The sequence below is a fragment of the Myotis brandtii genome, unplaced genomic scaffold (genome assembly GCF_000412655.1).
Source record: "Myotis brandtii unplaced genomic scaffold, ASM41265v1 scaffold2073, whole genome shotgun sequence".
NCBI classification, from domain to species: Eukaryota; Metazoa; Chordata; class Mammalia; order Chiroptera; family Vespertilionidae; genus Myotis; species Myotis brandtii.
In genome coordinates this window covers 36,365-56,151 of record NW_005357744.1, presented here as the reverse complement: position 1 = coordinate 56,151, position 19,787 = coordinate 36,365, and the positions used below count along the sequence as shown (strand labels likewise).

The window sequence follows — 19,787 nt, the reverse complement described above, 5'->3', positions numbered from 1 at the left end:
ACCCCAATAAATTCAATTTAAAAAGAAATATAGTCTTTTTTAGTAGCTATATAATGAGTATGTCTTGCAAGCCAATTTTCCAGCTCTACTCAAGCCTTCAGATAACAGAGTCCCAGCTATCTTGACAGTCACCTACTAAGAGAACCTGAGTCACATCCATCCTAAGTTGTTCAAGGATTCCCAACCCTCAGAAACTGTGCGATATAATGTGTTTATTCTTTGAAGCTGCTCTTTGTTGGACCTAGTGGTAGACTCTTGGTCATAAAGACCTATATTGAACTAACCGGTTTGGCTCAGTGGATAGAGCGTCAGCCTGCAGACTCAAGGGTCCCAGTTTCGATTCCTGCCAAAGGCATGTACCTTGGTTGCGGGCACATCCCCAGTAGGGAGTGTGCAGGAGGGAGCTGATTGATGTTTCTATCTCATCAATATTTCTAACTCTTTATTCTTTTCCCTTCCTCTCTGTAAAAATATCAATAAAATATATATTTTTTAAAAAAAGACCTATCTTAAAAAATAAAAGGAAACATACAAAAGCAAACAAATTATTATTGAAAGAAGTCAACAATTTTCCAAAGTTCATCCTCCTAGAAGTTACATGCCTAAAATCCTTTATATAGTCATTACTCTTCGTTTTGTTTTCAGTAAAGTTGGCCCCATTTCAGTATCCAAATTGGATCCCAACTGATTCACATCAATCATTTGTCTTATTCATCAGCCACAGTAATTTACATCAAGCCTAGTTGTTGTCAAGAAGATGAAGATGAGCTCTTGGATGTCCTTTACAAGAACACAAGGAAGATAAGATAGACACAAAAGAGTTTATATTACATTGTTCTTGTTATACAAATTTCAAAACCAGGCAAAACTAAACTATAGTTCATATTAGACATGAAGATCACGTGAGAGGTAAAGATGGTGGTATGTATGGAAAGAGAAAGAAGATGGTAACTGGAAATTTATAGGAGGAAAGATCTTGGTGACCCTGGAAATTTTTTATTTCTTGACGTGGGTTTTAGTTGCATGGGTTTTGAATCTGATGGTTATTAAACAGTATGTTTTTATTACTTTTAATATATAAATTATATTTTATTCAAAAGGCTTAGAAGAGACAATGTTTGTTGAATTTTTTTGTCTTAAATAGGTTTTGATATGAGGCAGGTCTGGTATCCATTTCTCACTTTATTGTAACCAGATGCTATTTCTCACTTTATTGTAACCAGAGTTGTGTATTTCCAAGCCTTGCTCAAACTTTAATTTTAATATGACTCCTTTGTCTTCATTTCTTTCTAAGGATGTATCTCCTTTCTCTGTGACTCTGTTCTATTCCAGAGTGGATTGGAGATAGATTCAAGTATTACCTCATTTCTAATGATACACAAATTTTAATCATTAGCTGGGGTCTCTGTGATTGTCAGAGTTCCAGTGTATTTCAGCTACAGAGCAGAGATGAGTCAATATTTGCTCAAACCACGTATCACAATATCACCTTTGGGGGACATTGAAAAATACTTCAAAATTAAGCTGAACACATTTTTTTGTTGTTGTTGTTAATTCTAACCTGAGGATATTTTGTCCATTAGTTTTTAGAAAGAGTGGAAGAAAGGGAGGGAGGGGAAGAGAGAAACATCAATGTGAGAGAGGCACATTGATTGATTGCCTCCTACACGTGCTCCTACTGGCGCCTGGGATCAAACTTGCAACCCAGATTCGTTCTCTTGACCAGGAATCAAACCTCATGACCTTTTGGTGTGTAGGCTGATGCTCTATCCCCTGAGGCACACTGGCCAGGGCTAAGCTGAACACTTTTAATTTGTTTGATATTAAAAGGACTTTTGAACAAATTATCTGGTTACTACTTTTCTTTGAAATACTTATTATAAAACTGACATAAGTGTCTTCAGAAATTATATGAATAGCATAAAATGGAAGTTTTTGGAAAAAGGTTATAAAACACTTGGGTAAATATATAAGAAATAAAAATAAGTCATCTATACTAATAAAAGGGTAATATGCTAATTAGACCAGGCATCTTCTGGACGTCCTTCCAGACAAAGTCACAGTGGCAGATGCCAAGGCAGAGGTGGTTAGGGGCGATCAGGCTGGCAGGGGAGGGCAGTTAGGTGCAATCAGACTTGCAGGGGAGCAGTTAGGGACATCAGGCCAGCAGGAAGAGGCGTTTAGGGGCAATCAGGCAGGCAGGCAGGTGAGCAGTTAGGAGCCAGAAGTCCCAGATTGCGAGAGGGAAGTCCGACTGCCGGTTTACTGGCAGTCAGATATCCCCCGAGGGGTCCTGGATTGGAGAAGGTGCAGGCTGAGCTGAGAGACCCCCTATCCCCAAGCAAGAATTTCATGCACTGGGCCTCTAGTTTATTAAATATTAAGCTATAGATGCCTGTGTTCCTGTGAAAATGAAATCGTCTAAATCATAAATAAAATATATGTATTCAGTAGTCTTACCATTGGTACATCATTTAAATAAATTTAATGGGTTCATGTTTTGTCCTTTAGGTAATTAGAGATAAAATAGACCATCACAATTCTAACACCTAGCTTCATTCAAGACACAGTAAAATTTCATTTGTTTCCATTGCTTTATTCAACAAAGTTGAATCATAATAATTTTAACTCATCGCTTTCATTTGGTTTAAATTAATTAGCTTGTTCTATGTCTCTGAAATAACATGTGGGAGGTATAAAAATAAAAATTAATCTGTCCTTTTAAGAAGGAAGTTCTTGCTATGACTGCATTCAAAACCTGTGCTGACTACACAAACTATAGCACGTACCCACAAAGATGTCTTGAGATGGATTTTCTAATTACTTAGAAAGGATGTGTGGCTTAAAACATTTAAGTTCTAACCTCTCCTAAGAAAAGTGCAGTTTGCTGGTTATTCGTTCTCTATAACTGAATGTGAAAAAGTAATAATAAAGAAAAAAAGGAGAGAGAAATGAGCCATGTGATTATTCACTTACTTTAATTTGGTGCATGAGGATAAATGGCTGAGTCTGATGGAATATATTCACTTCATTTAAAATGCTAGGTGCCTAGAGTTGCACAAGCAAAAGTATATAAACAAATCTTGTGTCATCGGGGCTGCAAGGAGAGGGATTCATTTCCTGTGTCTGACTCTGTTCCCAATCAGGACTTTAGGAACTCCCTACCATCTTTGAACTGGGTCAGACACTCAGCAACCAATTCTGGGAGGATGGCTCTGCTTTCTCGCATAATTTAAGTGTCTCATAGTTCGACTGTTCCTCTGCTTTTTCTGAGTGTAAGCGAAGGTCTCAGCAAGCAATTCAAGTTTCATAGAATTGCACTACCAGTAAGATCCCAGGGTGTGAAATTCGAGACAAGAAAACAAAGGAAACAATAATAATTTATCTCTATCCAGATTACCCCAGTAGGCTCAAAGGATGAAAGTGTTCTTGTGCCATATGTGTTTTAACTTCTGTTCACTTGTAGGCTGGTGTGTACACACACACACACACACACACACACACACACACACACACATCTCTATTTCATTATCCTATACAGTGTAGGGAGTGGGGAAAGTGATGAAGTCAAAACAATTATCTTTGAAAGAAATAGCTTATTCAGCTGTTTTCTCAGGAAAAACTCAATACTTATATGACTGAAAACAGAAGTCCTTACATTTTAACAAACCATGCTCATTCATCTGCCACTAGAAGGCAGAGAAACACGTCAACGTGTATTTTATCTCATTGTAACAAATATCATATAAATAAATTTTAAACCATTCATATTGGTAACGATTCAATTTAGTTTTCTACTTTAAATAAAAAAGAAAAATTATTTTTTAAATCTTCTGATATTATTACATGCAATTTGAGCCTCTTGCTTTGAAACCATGGTTCACAAAGTGATCGCTTTCATATTTTCCCAAGAGAAACAAAATCTGTGCCCTGGTCACTTTTGTTCAGTATTTTTTTTTTTTTTTTACTTTTTCTCTTGGGTGTTTTTTTTTTTTTTGTTTTTGTTTTTTTACTTATGTTTCTCAGTAAAGGAGTTACTCACTTGTCCTTTTTTTCCTGATTAATTCAGAAAATATGTTCCCTAAATATCATGAGTTGTAAAACTCACTTTTATGATAATGTTGCACATATGTCTTAAGAAAATTGAATTGATATTCTTATTTTGCATTTAATTGTATCTTTCAAACACTGAAAATCTAAATTGAGGTGCATATGATTTGATTTTACTATTTTACCTTGGAATGGATCAATACAGGATAATGGAACACCTTCATTTATATTTTCAGGTATAAGGACAATGTGACCATCAAACCAAAACCATTTTACTTTAGAATAAAGTGATATATAAGAGAAATAAAATTAGGTTATATGATAATAGATGCAGAATATGACCATATTTCAAAATATTTAAAGTCTAAAATAACATAAATTATACTTGGAGATTTGATTTTTATTTCATTTTATTATCTTTTTTTTTTTGCCAAAGGGAACCATGCATATGCTTTAAAAATCCATAATACAGAAGTACTTATTTTGAAAATCAACAATTCTTTCTCCTACTATTCTTACCATGGTTGGCCCCAAAGGGCAAATAATTCTCATTCTGGGTTTCCCACTTTTATCAGCTTCCTCTGTAAAAGTACAGAGAGGGTGTTTTATTATTTCCAGCCAAGGATGAATCTTGGACTTCTTTTGTCTAACCAGACCAAGTTTCAGAAACAGTCTTCTCCCTGACCACAGGGTTCCAGCCTGTTCTTTAATTTCCTAATTACTATTATTCTTTTTTTCATGAGGTCTTACAAGGATTATTGGAGATTGCAAGAAACAGTGTTGTCTGGTGGTGTTAAACAGGATGATGCCAACTCTTCCTACCAGGAGTTATTTCAAGATATTGACAAGAACAGCTAGAATATGCCATGAGAGCAGAAAGTACATGATAATCTCTCACATGGAAGATGAGGTTTTTTCCAGGATGTTTAGTCTCTTCCCATTGTGATTCAAGGTTCTGATGAAGGGACATGCGGATTTGAGTGTTACCTGAGTGTCACCTACTGCATTCTCTCTTCTCACAGCATGCCTCCCCCCCCCCCATCAGTAGCATCAGTCCTGCCACTCTGGCCTCTCTTTTTGATCTTTCACCCTCCTCCATCATTTCCATTAGCCTACTCTTCTTTCTCCACAGCAGGAGAGTTTTTTAGCCTCATATTAAGAAATGGAAATACCTTTTTCACACATTTCTTTTTTAAAACATGCATCTTCAAAAGTCCCTGCATATTAGAGAGGCAAAAGGAGCTGTGAAGCGTACCTATCAAGTCTTGAGATTCATTGGTGTGAGGACTGCTAAGCTTCTAACAGATCTAGGGGGAGATGAAGGCTTCAGGCACAGAGATGCAGAGATCTGTCTGGTACAACAGACATTCCCAGGCTATGATAACTCAGCTGCAAGTGAAGATGGGTGCTAAGCGCTGTATGATTATGGACATGAAAGAGTATGTATATTTCTCATGACCTATATGGACGGAAGTTACCAATTCCTCAAGAAAGTAACACAAAGGATTAGCTTGTTAAATCCGACTCACAAGCATTCTCAGAGATTTTATTCAGTGTCAACCTTTGCTAGAAATTTCAATGATAAATACTTGTGAGGTGCGGACAAAGCAGTGAGATGTCCAGGCCTGCATGCACCCGCCAGGTCCTTCTTTCCAACTTAGGACACACTCTATTCCAGACTCACCTAATACCAAATGAGGTCTCTCATGGAAGGTTGTGAGTGTCTCATGTACATAAAAGGTGATGCTGGGTCAGGGGTGGGTGGGTGATGATTCCACTCTATAGTCAGATGGTTATATAGTTTATGTGACATTTTCCAGGAAGTTGGAAATCCATAGGTTCTAGCCCTGTCTTTTGTTTTGGCCATCAATAGTTTTAGACATTCTAATACATCCTGATAAAATAGTCAATAGATAAGGATTTGGACAAGCGGAACCCACCAGTCTTTTCTAGCAGTTTTATCATTAGCATGTTCCCAGGAGAATTTGTCAGTCCAGAATCCTTTTTTCTGCCTTTCTCAGGGAGTCTTCCCTCTCACCTCTGAGGAGAATAAGTTGTAGCCTGATGCTAGCAATTTTCCTTCAACTCAGAATGCATGCATTTTCAAAGTAGTGAGATCAAAATGAATTTCTAATTTGGGGCTCTTAGCATGTATACTATTACATATGTTCTGCAATATCTCAGTTAGAAATTGCTAAGCAGACAAAAGACCTCCCTGTTCACATGACATTAGTTTATATTCCCTACCTCCTTGTTTTGGTCTGAATGTTGTAGTTAATGGAGTCATTCTTTGCTTTGAACAAGTACTATAGTAAATTACAGTGGAGAAAACTGTGGTTGCCTCCAATGGCCCCTGGGAGAGAGGAAATCCTGCACAGAGAGATGCATCTTCTGGAAGGATACCGAACATTCCAAAACCAAACACATAACTGAATCGGAACATTTCAGTGAAATTTCAGTCTGGGTTCCCTTGGCAGCAGACCCCAAGAATGATTTTGAGTGAAAATTTTATTTGGATGTGCAGGGGATAAAGGTCAGAAAGAGAGTGTTAATATAGGAAAGGGCAGGCAGAATACAATAAAGCTTGCTCTCTGAATGTAGCTACTAGCATAGGAAACAGGAAGTTCACACAGTTGATGACTGTGGGGAATGGAACAAACCCCCGTATTCAGACTTGCCTTTTGTAAGGACTAAGGGCTCGACTGCACCAAATCCTGAGACTTGTTGGTTGAAGCCCATCCAGGTGATCATATTTCATTACGTCCAAACTGCCATGTGTGGGATCAGGAAAGCTTTCAGCTATTCTAGGAGAAAAAAATTTCACAGATACTGGTTGGCTAGAGTTCACCACATATAATGAGGGGTGTGGGTGGTTCAATAATAACCACTGCTCCAAGTGGAGATAAGTGGTAGGGACATTGGCACAAACACTATTCAAGTGCCTATGTACAAGAAGGACTCAAAGAACCACCAGGTTGGCAGTTCAGAAGGAATTAAAGGGAGCATTTTATATACAACTTTTCTGTGAGTGTGTAGATGTGTGTGTTCAGTTATCCTTTTTTGTGACTTGAGTCTCAGGTTCTTGAATTGAACACTCCTTGATGAATTTTTATTTCTAAGTCAGTGAACTAAGATGAAAAAAGAAGAGAATGTTTTAGATAAGTCTCACCAAACATGATTCTGAAAACTTTGAATAACTTACAAATGAAGGTCGCACTGTTACGGATTGTGTCACAAATTTGTATAATCTCAAAACTAAATCTGTGAGCAAATTCTTAAAATTCTATTTACTTAAGGCAATTTTACATGGGGCAACAAAAGCAAAATTGTGCAGTTTTTGCTACTTCAGTGATGTCCAACAAGAAAACTAAAAACAAATAGACTTCAAGTTGGCAAATGATTATTGATCCATCACCTCTCTCAGAATGGATTTACATAAAGTCTGGATGAATGAATTTTTATGTTTACATTCTCTGGTTAGAATTTAAATTTTATCAGTTTTTGTGGTTAATTTAAATCAGAACCATGTACACTCTGCGTAAAAGATGGAAAACTTTTCATGGAAACTGAAAAATAAAATCACATTCCTTGTGTTTTGTTTTTCTTTTTCCTTTTTTTGGTTGAAGAGACTGTCTTTAACAAAGAAAGTTCATCTATGGTAATATTGTAATGTTTAAAAATAAACAATATAAATAAGAAAAACTTATTTGGGAGTCTGCTTTATATAGATTATTATAGATAGCTAAAATTTGGAATAGCCCAAATGCCCATCAGTAAATGAATGGATAAAAAAAGTTGTGGAATACTATGCAGCTGTAAAAAAGAGGGATCTGTTACCCTTTGGGGCAGCATGGATGGACCTGAAAAATATTATATTATATGAAATAAGCCAATCTGATAAAGACAAGAATCAGGTGATCTCACTTATTTGTGGAATCTAATGAACAAAATAAACTGACCAACAAAATAAGACCCAAAGCATGTAAGAATGTAATAGACTGACATACCTTATATGTGGATGAATGGTAGATTATATTTCCAGATACTTAATCAGAGATCAAGGTCCCTACTCTCAAGAATTTTATTCTGTTTATCTGTCCCATATTGTAATTCCATACTAATAAAGTTATTCTTCTAAGAACAAAAGTATAAATTCAACTATCAGTGTGTTATCTGAATAACACAGTAAAAAGTATAATAATTAACATACTAGTAAAAATAAGGATAATAGAGTGTCTGAAGACATGTTCAAAGGACTTAAAAGGAAAACAACATTGGAGAATACAGTGTTAAAAGCTTTTTAAAAATATATATATATTTATTGATTTCAGAGAGGAAGGGAGAGGGAGAGAGAGATAGAAACAACAATGATGATGAGAGACAATCACTGATTGGCTCCTTCCACCTCCCCCCGCCTTCACTACCCGATTGCCCATGTCCATAGGCATATAAGTATATAATTTTTTTGGTTTATCTCTTCTAGTCCCCCCAATCCCACATCAAGGTATGTCAGTCTGATTTTTCTTTGTTAAATGGCATTTAAATATATAAAATAAATATCAAAAATATAAATCTTTGTTTTACTACCATTGCAAATATCAAAAAAATTCTGTATGTGACACAGCACCAGAGTTAAGTTAGGGTTTTTCAAAATGCTGACACACCGAGCTCAAAAGGTTCACCATCACTGGTTTAACCTAATCTTGAATTCAGTATGAACAGAAGTTTACTATATGTATCTGTGGCTTCTCTCACAGGGCATTATGGCTGTGAGATTTATTCATTTGTGTGTGTGTGTGTGTGTGTGTGTGTAAAAGTAGCTCATTGTTTTTTATTGTTATGTAGAATTAATAAGACTATGCCACAATTTTACTATATATTCTAATGCTGTTCAACATTTGTTTTTTTCTTACTTTTTGACCATTATGAATAAAATTACCATGGACATTTTTGTATATCTCTTTGTTGGAAACATGCCCGCAATTATCTTTAATATATGCCTAGGAGTTACATTTCTAAGTTGTAGGCTGGCATATATTTATTTCTAGTAGATGATGCTTGCCACAATTTTACTATATATTCTAATGCTGTTCAACATTTGTTTTTTTCTTACTTTTTGACCATTATGAATAAAATTACCATGGACATTTTTGTATATCTCTTTGTTGGAAACATGCCCGCAATTATCTTTAATATATGCCTAGGAGTTACATTTCTAAGTTGTAGGCTGGCATATATTTAGTTCTATTAGATGATGCTTAAAAATTTATATATATATGTATATATATGTATATTATTTATGATCTTACTTTAATTGATGTGAATGTGTTCTATATCCTTGCCAACAGATAGTATTACCCATTATTTCAGTCTAAACACCTTCGGGTAGAAGACAGAAGACTGCCTTTTGGGTGGCCCTTTGTAAAGGTGGGGCATTGGACACTCAGTCTATGTCTTCCCTCCCAAGAGAATGTTGGGAGCTGGGAGTTTCTTCCTGATTCCATGGTGCTTTGCAGGGGGAGAGATTATGACAAGAGTATGTCTCAATTTTCCCTACTGGCTTTAAAGTGGAAGCTTTGTACTCATACAAGGTGCAGGAGCCTCTCAACTGGTTTCTGAATTTCTCACAAGGGGAATTTGACCACGAATTATTGTTGAATCGGTATTTTTTTACTTGGAAGTGAGCTCAAGAGCTTCCTTATCTGCTATCTTGCTGGCATCACTCTGCTAATTCATTTTTCTTAGAAGTACAATTATAAATAAGCATATTACATATTTATAACTTATGTATATATACATATTTATATCCTTAAGGGATATAACATAAAAATATTTAGTCACTCTATTTCTAATTTATATAAAAATGAATTTGGATTGCAATCAAACTCATGTTAACTGAATTTTAGTGAAGACAAAATATTACCATGTGTAAGTGGAAGAAATTGTAGCTGGACTCCATTATATGACTGATAGAGCAATTGCCATTTTAAACAATAACATAAAACATCTCTATATAGCACTAACTAGCACTTCCAATATTTTCTGATTACCGGCCAAGATTTTCTGAACCATATTCTTTGGGATGCTTCTGGCTACTATACAACTTATACTGTAAAATCCAATGTGATACTCTTTCTCTGTATGCTTTTACTTGGTCCAGCATTAAAATGGTTAGACTTTCATTTTTTTTCAGCCATTATGGGCTATAGCTATTTGTTAAAACACTACATAAATAACAATAAGGCAAAGGTGTCCATGGCAAACACTGTCCCCACAGATTCATATTTTAGAATGCTTATTCACTGAGAACTTATGAGTCTTCCATACAAGATTTTACTGGTTAAGAGTAGCAAATATATTTTAGAGTAAGAATCTAAAAGAAAGGGTACTTTAATAAATGTACTAGCTAAACCTCCAGTGTCATATTGCAGAGATGGTTGCTTGATTCCAAATGTCCCTCCTGTCTCCCCCAATTCCATAAAATCAATAAGGAGTCAAAGAAAACTACATAAGACTCATGCCCTTTCAGGCCTTCCAGTGACAAAGAACACCACAAATGATGTGTAAGTTGAGAAAACAGATTAACAGAACTCTTGCTACTGAATGTCTATGCTGTGGGGTAAAGGGTAGTTCTTAAAATATCCTATTACAAAGAGAAGCAGAGGACATAGATGAAGCCCAGATGCAATCCAGTCAGGAAGATAAAACTGCAATAAATTCCAAAATACTTAACATAGTTTGAAATTTGGTAGTTTATAAGTGAGGAAGGGTTTGCAATGTAAGACAAGAAGTGAGAAACTGGAAAAAAAATTTTCTCTGTAGGAGAAGCATGTAAGAAAGGAGTGTTGCATCTTAGCGATGTGAGTGTAAAAGCCAATAAATAATTTGGAGGACTTAAGAATTCTAAAGTCATAAAAGAGAAAAAAAGTCTTCCTTTTCTCTCCCCAGCTCCATACCAGCACCTCCATAAAGGAAACTGCACAGAACAGGGCAGATCTGACAGAAGAGGAAGCTCTCTGACTGGGAATCTCAGCCACCAAATAAATCATTTTTTTAAAAAAAAATGACTACATTTATATAAAACCTCTTTTTAACAGTTCAAGAATGTGAATAGAGTACTTTCTACCTAAGAAGTCATGCACCTAAAAGAGGAAACAACCACAACGCTGAAGAAAACTGTCGTATAGTACTGCACATTAATTTAGATATCCTCATAGAGTCATAAAAAGAACAGAGATGCAAAATTTAAAAAAAGGCAGAAATCAATCAGGAGTTGATCAAACTCAGGAAAGTAATAGAATGCTAAAAGTAAATTGATGAACAACGATTTCTGAGGCAAGGAGAAACAATAAGTAAGTATACAGTAGGTTGCAATCCCGATACTAGTCAAACAAGTGTACCTATAGAGAATTAAACAGAGGGAGGAAAGACACTTGATAATGTTAAAATTGATTACTACCATGCAGATTAAAATTTAAGGAATCTATCCAGTAAATAACAGTGGCTATTTGTACAATTAAAAAAAAATGAAATGAGATGCATGAAGAAGCAAATAGTAACACATTCATAAATATCCAAAAGAACTGAAAACAGGTACTCAAACAAATATTTATACACAAACATTATTCACTGTACACTGAAAAGAAGCACTATTCACAGTTGACAAAAGGTAGAAACATACTGAATGTCCATCAATGGACAGATAAAGTGTGGCATATCCACACAATGGAATATCATTCAGTCATAAAAAGGAATGAAGTACTAAAAGATGCTAGTATATGAATGTACCTCAAAAACATTATGTTTCCGAGAAAGATACCAAAAGGTTAAATACAACAGGGTGGGGTAAAGTAGGTTTACAGTTGTTCATATGGAAAATAAATACAATAATAAAAAATAATAATACAAGAAAAACTCTGTTTCACGTACTCCCAAGTGTGGACCTACTTTTGCCCCATGCTATATAGTATGATTCTGTTTCTGTGAAATACTAAGAGGCCTGGTGCACGAAATTTGTGCATAGCGGGGAGGAGGGGGGGGCGGGGTCCCTCAGCCTAGCCTGCACCCTCTCACAGTCTGGGAGCCCTTGGGGAATGTCCAACTGCCGGCTTAAGCCTGCTCCCTAAGCCGGCAGTCGGACATCCTTAGCACTCCTGCCACTGCTGCTGTGCTCGCCAGCCATAAGCCCTGCTTCTGGCTGAGTGGCACTCCCCCTGTGGGACGGCACTGACCACCAGGGGGAAGCTTCTGTGTTGAGTGTCTGCCCACTTGTGGTCAGTGTGCATCATAGTGACCAGTTATTTTGCCGTTTGGTCCATTTACAGATTAGCCTTTTATTATATAGGACTAGAGGCTCAGTGCACAAAAATTTGTGCACTTGGGGGGGTGTCTCTAAGCCCGGCCTGTGCCCTCTTGCAGTATGGGACCCCTCGGGGGATGACCACCTGCTGGCTTAGGCCCGCTCCCTGGGGGATTGGGCCTAAGCTGGCAGTCAGACATCCCTCTGGCAGCCGGGAGCCCTCGAGGGATGTCCACTTGCCAGTGGGCATATTACCATTTTATTATATAGGATAGAGGCCTGGTGCATGGGTGGGGGCCAGCTGGTTTGTCCTGAAGAGTGTCCCGGATCAGAGTGGGAGTCCCGCTGGGGTGCCTGGCCAGCCTGGGTGAGGGGCTGAGGGCCATTTTCAGGCTGGCCACATCCCCTTCAGAGTGGGGGGTCCTGCTGGGGTGCCTGGCCAGTCTGGGTGAGGGGCTGATGGCTATTTGCAGGCTGTCCAAGACCCCAGTGGGGACCCTCACCCCATGAGGGTGTGGCCATCCTGGGTGAGGGGCTGATGGCTGTTTGCAGGCTGGCCATGGCCCCCAGCCACCCAATCTCCCAGTGGAGGCTAGTTGGAAACAGGTATCTGGGATTTATTTATCTTCTATAATTGAAACTTTGTTGCCTTGAGCAGAGGCCACAACCGGCCAGGGCAGGCGGGAAACTTGGCTTCCTCCATTGCCAGGGAAACCAAGCCTCCTGCTTGCTCCAGCTCCATTGCTGCCGGCTGCCATGTTGGTTGGGTTAATTTGCATACAGTCACTCTGATTGGCTGGTGGGCGTGGCTTGGGGTGTAGTGGAGGTGCAGTCAGTTTGCCTGTTTCTCTTTTATTAGATTAGATTCTGAATAGGTAAATTCACAGTTACAGAAAACAAATTACTGGTTGCCAGGAAGGAAGGGAGAATGAAGAGTACTGCTTATTGGAGTTTTATTGGGGATAATAAAAACATTTTGAACTAGAAAAAGTGATGATTTTAACAGGCCACTCTCAATACAAGACAGAAAATTTGGACAAAAATAAGTTATGTTATAAATAATCTTAGTAATATTTTCAGTGTGGTAGATATTCTGGACATACAGAGTATATTGACCAATATATACTGATAATAGAAAATATACCTCCTTTTAAAATGCACCTGAAGTGTCTACAAACATTATTCAATAGATATATTGATCTTTATTTATTTATATATTTACATACAATTAATATTTACATATTAATATGAAACTCAAGAAAAGTAAAAATATATGGATACTTTAACTGAATAAAGTACATATATATATACTGTAGGTGAATGTATGTGTGTGTGTGTGTGTGTTTTTGTGTGTGTGTGTGTGTGCATTCTAAAGCCAGTGTTCTACTTTGCAGAAAAATCCTTGAGATATTGCATTAGAGTAAGAAAATGGCATTGATGCCAATTATCTCCACTCCTCATTAATATTGTTCTGGTCATGTTCGCCAATGTAACTAGGCTAGAAAAAATATATATATAAAAATGGAATAAAAACTTTTTATTTCCACAAGGCATGATAATGTATGAAAATAATATGAGAACCAGTGATAAACCCAGCTCAAATAATAAGTCACTTAGCAAATTAACAGGTTGTGAAATTAATATACTAAAATAAATAGCATTATTTTACAGAAATAAAACCATTTAGAAGAAAATGGATGAAAGCCCTATTTGTATAATAGTAAATACAATAATATATTTAGGAATAAATACAAAAAATAATTCCACCAATACACAAGGGATAATAAAAACTGAACAAAAGATTTTAAAAAATATTTTTTTAATTCTTATTTTTTTCTTTATTGATTAAGATATTACAAATGTGTCCCCCAATGTCCCCTCATCCTCCCAATCCTGCCCTCACCCTCACCCCCTGTTGTCTACATCCATTGCTTATGCTTATATGCATGCATAAAGAATAAGCTCTGTGTTTTGCATACTCACAACTGAATGCCTGTTTTTGCCACATCCTGTGTATGGGAGACAGATAAATTTATTTCACGTGTGATGGTTTCACAACTTTGTCTGTATGCCAAAACTTTACCCATATGTTCATTCCTGGCTTAGGAAATGTGCAAATGCTATTTCCTTTGCTTACCAAGCTTTCCCCATTACTCCACTCTCTAGTTAACACCTAGTCACCTTTCCAAGCTCAGCTTGTAGGTAAGACAGATACTTTTATTTCCATTGAAAATTTAAATGACACATGATGCTATAAAACAAAGGAAATATAATATACTGTGATAAATTATGCACATCCATTAGCAACATTTTGATGTACTATTGTAGCCAAACAGTTGATAAGATACATTGCAGAAAACTTAAAAGGGGGTATTGGCGAAAGTGAATTACTTTCCTAATTTTAAAAAATCTGTATTTTTTAAGTCTTAAAATCCAAGAATTGAGTGAACCATATTGATCATTACTGAAAACATACCAGGTATTTTGATGCTACTAAAGTTCAGACTGATAAAAGGCCCCGGATCTGGTGACGTTTTTAGATCGAAGGGCTTCCTGTGTGGTTGCATCGTGAGAACACTTATTTTCAGACTCCGTTCTCACCTATTATTTTGTGTATAGGACAAAAAAAGACATTATACTATGTATTTATTGTCTTCTCTTTATATTCTGGGCTGGATTTTATACCAAGGGTCATCAAGAATTCTTATATTCAGACTTCTTCCCAAGAATTATAATCTCCTTTCCCAGGAAAATACGCATTCTGCAAAGATCCTCGCATCTTCCTCTAAAAAGCAGGTACTTTTCATAATATTAATGTATTTTACTTAATAAATCTTATTCTAAAAATTATTAAATAAAATTTGATCAAAATAATTTTAGTAGAACATGGAGAGTGATATATATCAATAAGAAGGTACATATTCAGATAGATGAAAGATCTATAGATTAGATTAATAAAGAAATAGATGGTAGGAAGGCAGACTAGAACAGACTTGAATATATTTTCTTGATTCCGATAACCATTGGAAATAAGATCATTAGAAATACTTGAAAGGAAATTCTTAATTTTATATGGAAAGATATTTAAAGAATATAAGGAAACACAAAATTCTACTGGAAAGAAGTTCAGAAAACTTACTGTTAGATTTGTACATTCAATAGTACATGGAATAGCCATAGACTATTTAGGTACTGAAACATATGCAAAGCTTCCTTTAAAATTTTAAGATTCCTTTTTAGATTGAATGTATTTGATGTATAAAATATTCAGTTTGGCATCAAAGTCAAGTTGTTGGAATTATAAAGTGCATAAATGAACCTAACAAATAATGGCATTAATAACAAAATTATTAAGACGTGACTTCTGCAACCATAGTGTGTCCTAGTGAGGAAATAGCAGCATAAAACAAAACAAAAGATGATAATGGGTTTAAAGAAAAGTGTTATAAACGAGAGTTCATAGGAAGACGTGATAAATTCTTACTGAAAGATCTGAAAAGTTTTCTTGACCGAGGTAGAATTTAAGTCCTATTTTAAATAATTACCTGATGATAATGGAGGAATACAGGCAAACAAATCTGTACTAAAAAGAGAGAAGTTTATCCAGAAGTATGATGGTCCGTAAGTGAAATTGGGAGATTTTCTATAGCCTGGCTTTAAAATTTTTTTATCTATTAAGTAATGACAAGAATTAATTTAACATATGTCATCAATTTGTAAGTTGGTAATTTGTAATTTAAGAAAAATATTTAAGTTGAATGTAATAAAAGATACTATGCCCTAACAATTTGTTCTAAATCTTTTGTGCACTTTAATGATCATTTATTCTTCAAAATATTCTCTACATTAAAAGAAACTCCAAATTATTTATTAGGTTTAACTGTAATCTAGATAACATCTTTATGAACCATGTATTTTAGTTATGGAATGTCTATGGCCAAGGAAGTCATAAGAAAGCTTTCATGTTATCTTCCATATGTTTATGATTTTCAGAAATGGGAGAAGAAGCCGTGACTTACTCTGAGGTGCGAGTTCATTCTTCATCTCAGGAGCAGAGGAGGGCACCTGACTACTCTGAAAACAAAGGGATTGTGAATTCTGAACATCGAGGTGTGTAGCTTTCTCACTTTTATTTTATTGTTTTATGTGATACTTAAAAACAATGTCTGATAGATGTCTGAAATTGGACATGACAAATGCAAAAATTTGCACACAAATGAAACTATAACCTCCCCAATCTTTGACTGTGGATTATGGCCAATATATGATACACCGTCCAACATGACCTTAGCTCTAGATTAAATAAATGCATTTCACGTGGCAAAAACATTTTGCACAAGGTTATTTAATTTAATCTTGTCAAGATAAACTTTCCCAATACTAAATATTTAAGAAATAAAGAAAATTAATCATTGATTCATACCTTCTATGAATTTGTGGTTACTAAATTTTAAAAATTCTACCTTCCAGAGAAAGATAAATACCATATGATTTCACTTACATGTGGAATCTAAAGAACAAAATAAATGAACAAACAAAATAGAAATAGACTCATAGATACAAAAAACATACTGATTGTTGACAGAGGGGAAGGAGGCTGGGGGACTGGATGACAAAGGAGAAGGGATTGAGAAGTACAAATTGGCAGTTACAAATAGTCACAGGGATGCAAAGTACATCATATGGAATACAGTCCATAATATTGTAATAACTATGTGTGGTGTCAGGTACTTGAAATATCAGTGGGACCACTTTGTAAAGTATGTGATTGTCTAACAACCATGCTGTAAACCTGAAACTACTCTAAATAATACTGAATGTCAATTGTAATGGAATAATAAAGAAAAATTACCCCTGCCATTATCAAATACATAAAATATATTAAAAATATTTTTATTAATTTCAGAGAGGAAGGGAAAGGCAGAGAAATAGAAGCATCAATGATGAGAGAGAATCATTGATCGGCTGCCTCCTGTTTGCTCCACACTGGGGATTGAGCCTGTAACCTGGGCATGTGCCCTGACTGGGTATTAAACCCGTGACCTCCTGGTTCATAGGTTGATGCTCAACCACTGGACAACCTCGGCTGAGCATAAAATATATTTTTTACTCTATATTCTTGAAATATCAGTGGGACCACTTTGTAAAGTATATGATTGTCTAACAACCATGCTGTAAACCTCAAACTACTCTAAATAATACTGAATGTCAATTGTAATTGAATAATAAAGAAAAATTACCCCTGCCATTATCAAATACATAAAATATATTAAAAATATTTTTATTAATTTCAGGAATAGGACAAACAGCGTGTCCCTCCTGATATGATGCCCTGAGGACACAGCATCACTTCTGTGGTATCCCTAACAAACGTGTGTAACTTGAATTTAATCACAAGGAAACCTCAGCCGAACCTCAAATGAAGGCTATTCTTCAAGATAACCAGCCAGTTATCTTCACAGATTGTCAAGGTCACGAGAGACAAAGGACTGAGAAACTTCCAGACTAAAGGAGGTGAAGGAGACATAACAGCTAAATGCACAGAAAAGGGCTATTAGCGGGACTGGTGAGATTGGAATAAGGTCTAGAGATCAGATCATGGTATTGTCTCAGTGCTAATTTCCTGGCTTTCATCACGGTATTGTGATTATGTAGGATGGTAACGTTGGAGGAATCTGGATGAAAGATATACAAAAATTCTTTGTTCTATTTCTGCAATATATTTAAATCTTGAGGAGGGGGCATGGGGGGAGACAGCCTTTGTAGTGTGGGCTTGCCTCACTCCAGCAGACCAAATCCTCTTGGTAAGGTCCTTGTAAGACTTTTGTACTTGGCTGTTCCTGGATGTGCCAAATTCTGGAAGTGCAGGCCAAGCCCATTACAGCTCTCTTTGCTTTGCCATCACAGACTTTTCCAGGCAAGAGTCAGGTAGGCCCTAGCTGGTTTGGCTCATGGATAGAGCATTGGCCTGGTTCGATTCTGGTCAAGGGCAGATGCCCAGGTTGCAGGCTCGATTCCCAGTAGTGGGTGTGCAGGTGGCAGCCAATCACTGATTTTCTCTCATCGTTGGTGTTTCTAAATCTCTCTCCCTCTCCCTTCCCCTCTAAAAATAATAAAAATACATTAAAAAAAGCCACAACTGGAGTATGCTTTTTCTCAAGATGTGTGAGATTGAAAACCTATCAAGGTCTCAAGTATATTAAGGTTGAGGATGACTATGGTCTCACATTCCTGCTTGCTACTTGTTCTGTGATGGAATTGATGGCTGCAATTAATATGCAATACAATTTTTTGTTGTTTTTACTTTTTTATTGAGATACTAGAGGCCCGGTGCATGAAATTTGAGTACTCCGGGGGTGGGGGGCGGGGAGTAGTCCCTCAGCTTGGCCTGTGCCCTCTCCCAGTGCAGGAGCCCCACCATTGATCACCCCAAAGAGGCATGCTCTGCCCACCCATCCGGGGCTCCTTGATGGATTGCCCCAAAGAGGTAGGCTGGAGCTGGGGGTCCCGCCTCTGTGCTGTGCAGAGCTGCAAGACTCCTGGCTGCACTGCAGGGAGCCACTGGACCTGCCTCTGTGTCGCACACACAGCATCAAGCCCCCCTCCACCCTTGTGTGCACGCAGCCCTGACCAACAGTGCACACCTGCTGCTCACGCAGCCTCCTGGTGATCACTCATTTCCGCGAGGGCATCATGGCAGGAGGGCGGGACGACCACATAGGCTTTTATTAGTATAGATAAAGGACACATAATTAGTTTCATGTACAACATAGTGATTTGATGTTGTATATATTGCAAAATGATCACAATAACTCTAGTTCAGTTGTTTTCAACCTGTGGGTCGCGACCCCTTTGCCAGTCGAACGACCCTTTCACAGGGGTCGCCTAAGATCGTCCTGCATATCAGATATTTACATTGTGATTCATAACAGTAGTAACATTACAGTTATGAAGTAGCAACGAAAATAATTTTGTGGTTGGGTCACAACATGAGGAACTGTATTTAAAGGGCCAGGAGGTTGAGAACTACTGCCTAGTTACCATCCATCACTGTAGTTTCAAAATTTTTGGGGTATGTGATGAGAACTTTTAAGATTTACTCCCTCAACACTTTCAAGTATGCAATAGAGTCACCATGCTGTACATTACATCCTCATGATTTATAACTGGAGTTTGTACATGTTCATCCCCTTCATCCATTTTACCTACTTCCTTTATCCCCTACTTTGCAAGCTCAGGTTTTTTATTTTTATTTTTATTCCACACATAGAAGTGAGTTCATATGGTATTTGTCTTTTTCTGACTGGCTATGCTATTTCACTTAGCATAATACAGTGGGGCCTTGACTTACGAGTGTCCCGACTAACGAGTTTTTTGAGATGCGAGCCATCTCTCGGCCGATTTTTTGCTTTGAGTTGCGAGCTAAAATTCGGGTTAC

General features: G+C 36.9%; 1 protein-coding gene across 1 annotated transcript in view; it reads left to right on the top strand.

The window, feature by feature from the left end:
• The first annotated feature begins 14,986 nt into the window (after positions 1-14,986).
• Positions 14,987-19,787, top strand: part of LOC106725970 (natural killer cells antigen CD94-like) — a 13,572-nt gene continuing 8,771 nt past the window's right edge. Inside the window, exons 1-2 of the mRNA XM_014539016.1 lie at positions 14,987-15,145; positions 16,343-16,459. Coding sequence (XP_014394502.1) covers positions 16,345-16,459 — 115 coding nt within the window. The 5' untranslated portion in view covers positions 14,987-15,145; positions 16,343-16,344. The remainder of the gene's footprint in view (positions 15,146-16,342; positions 16,460-19,787) is intronic.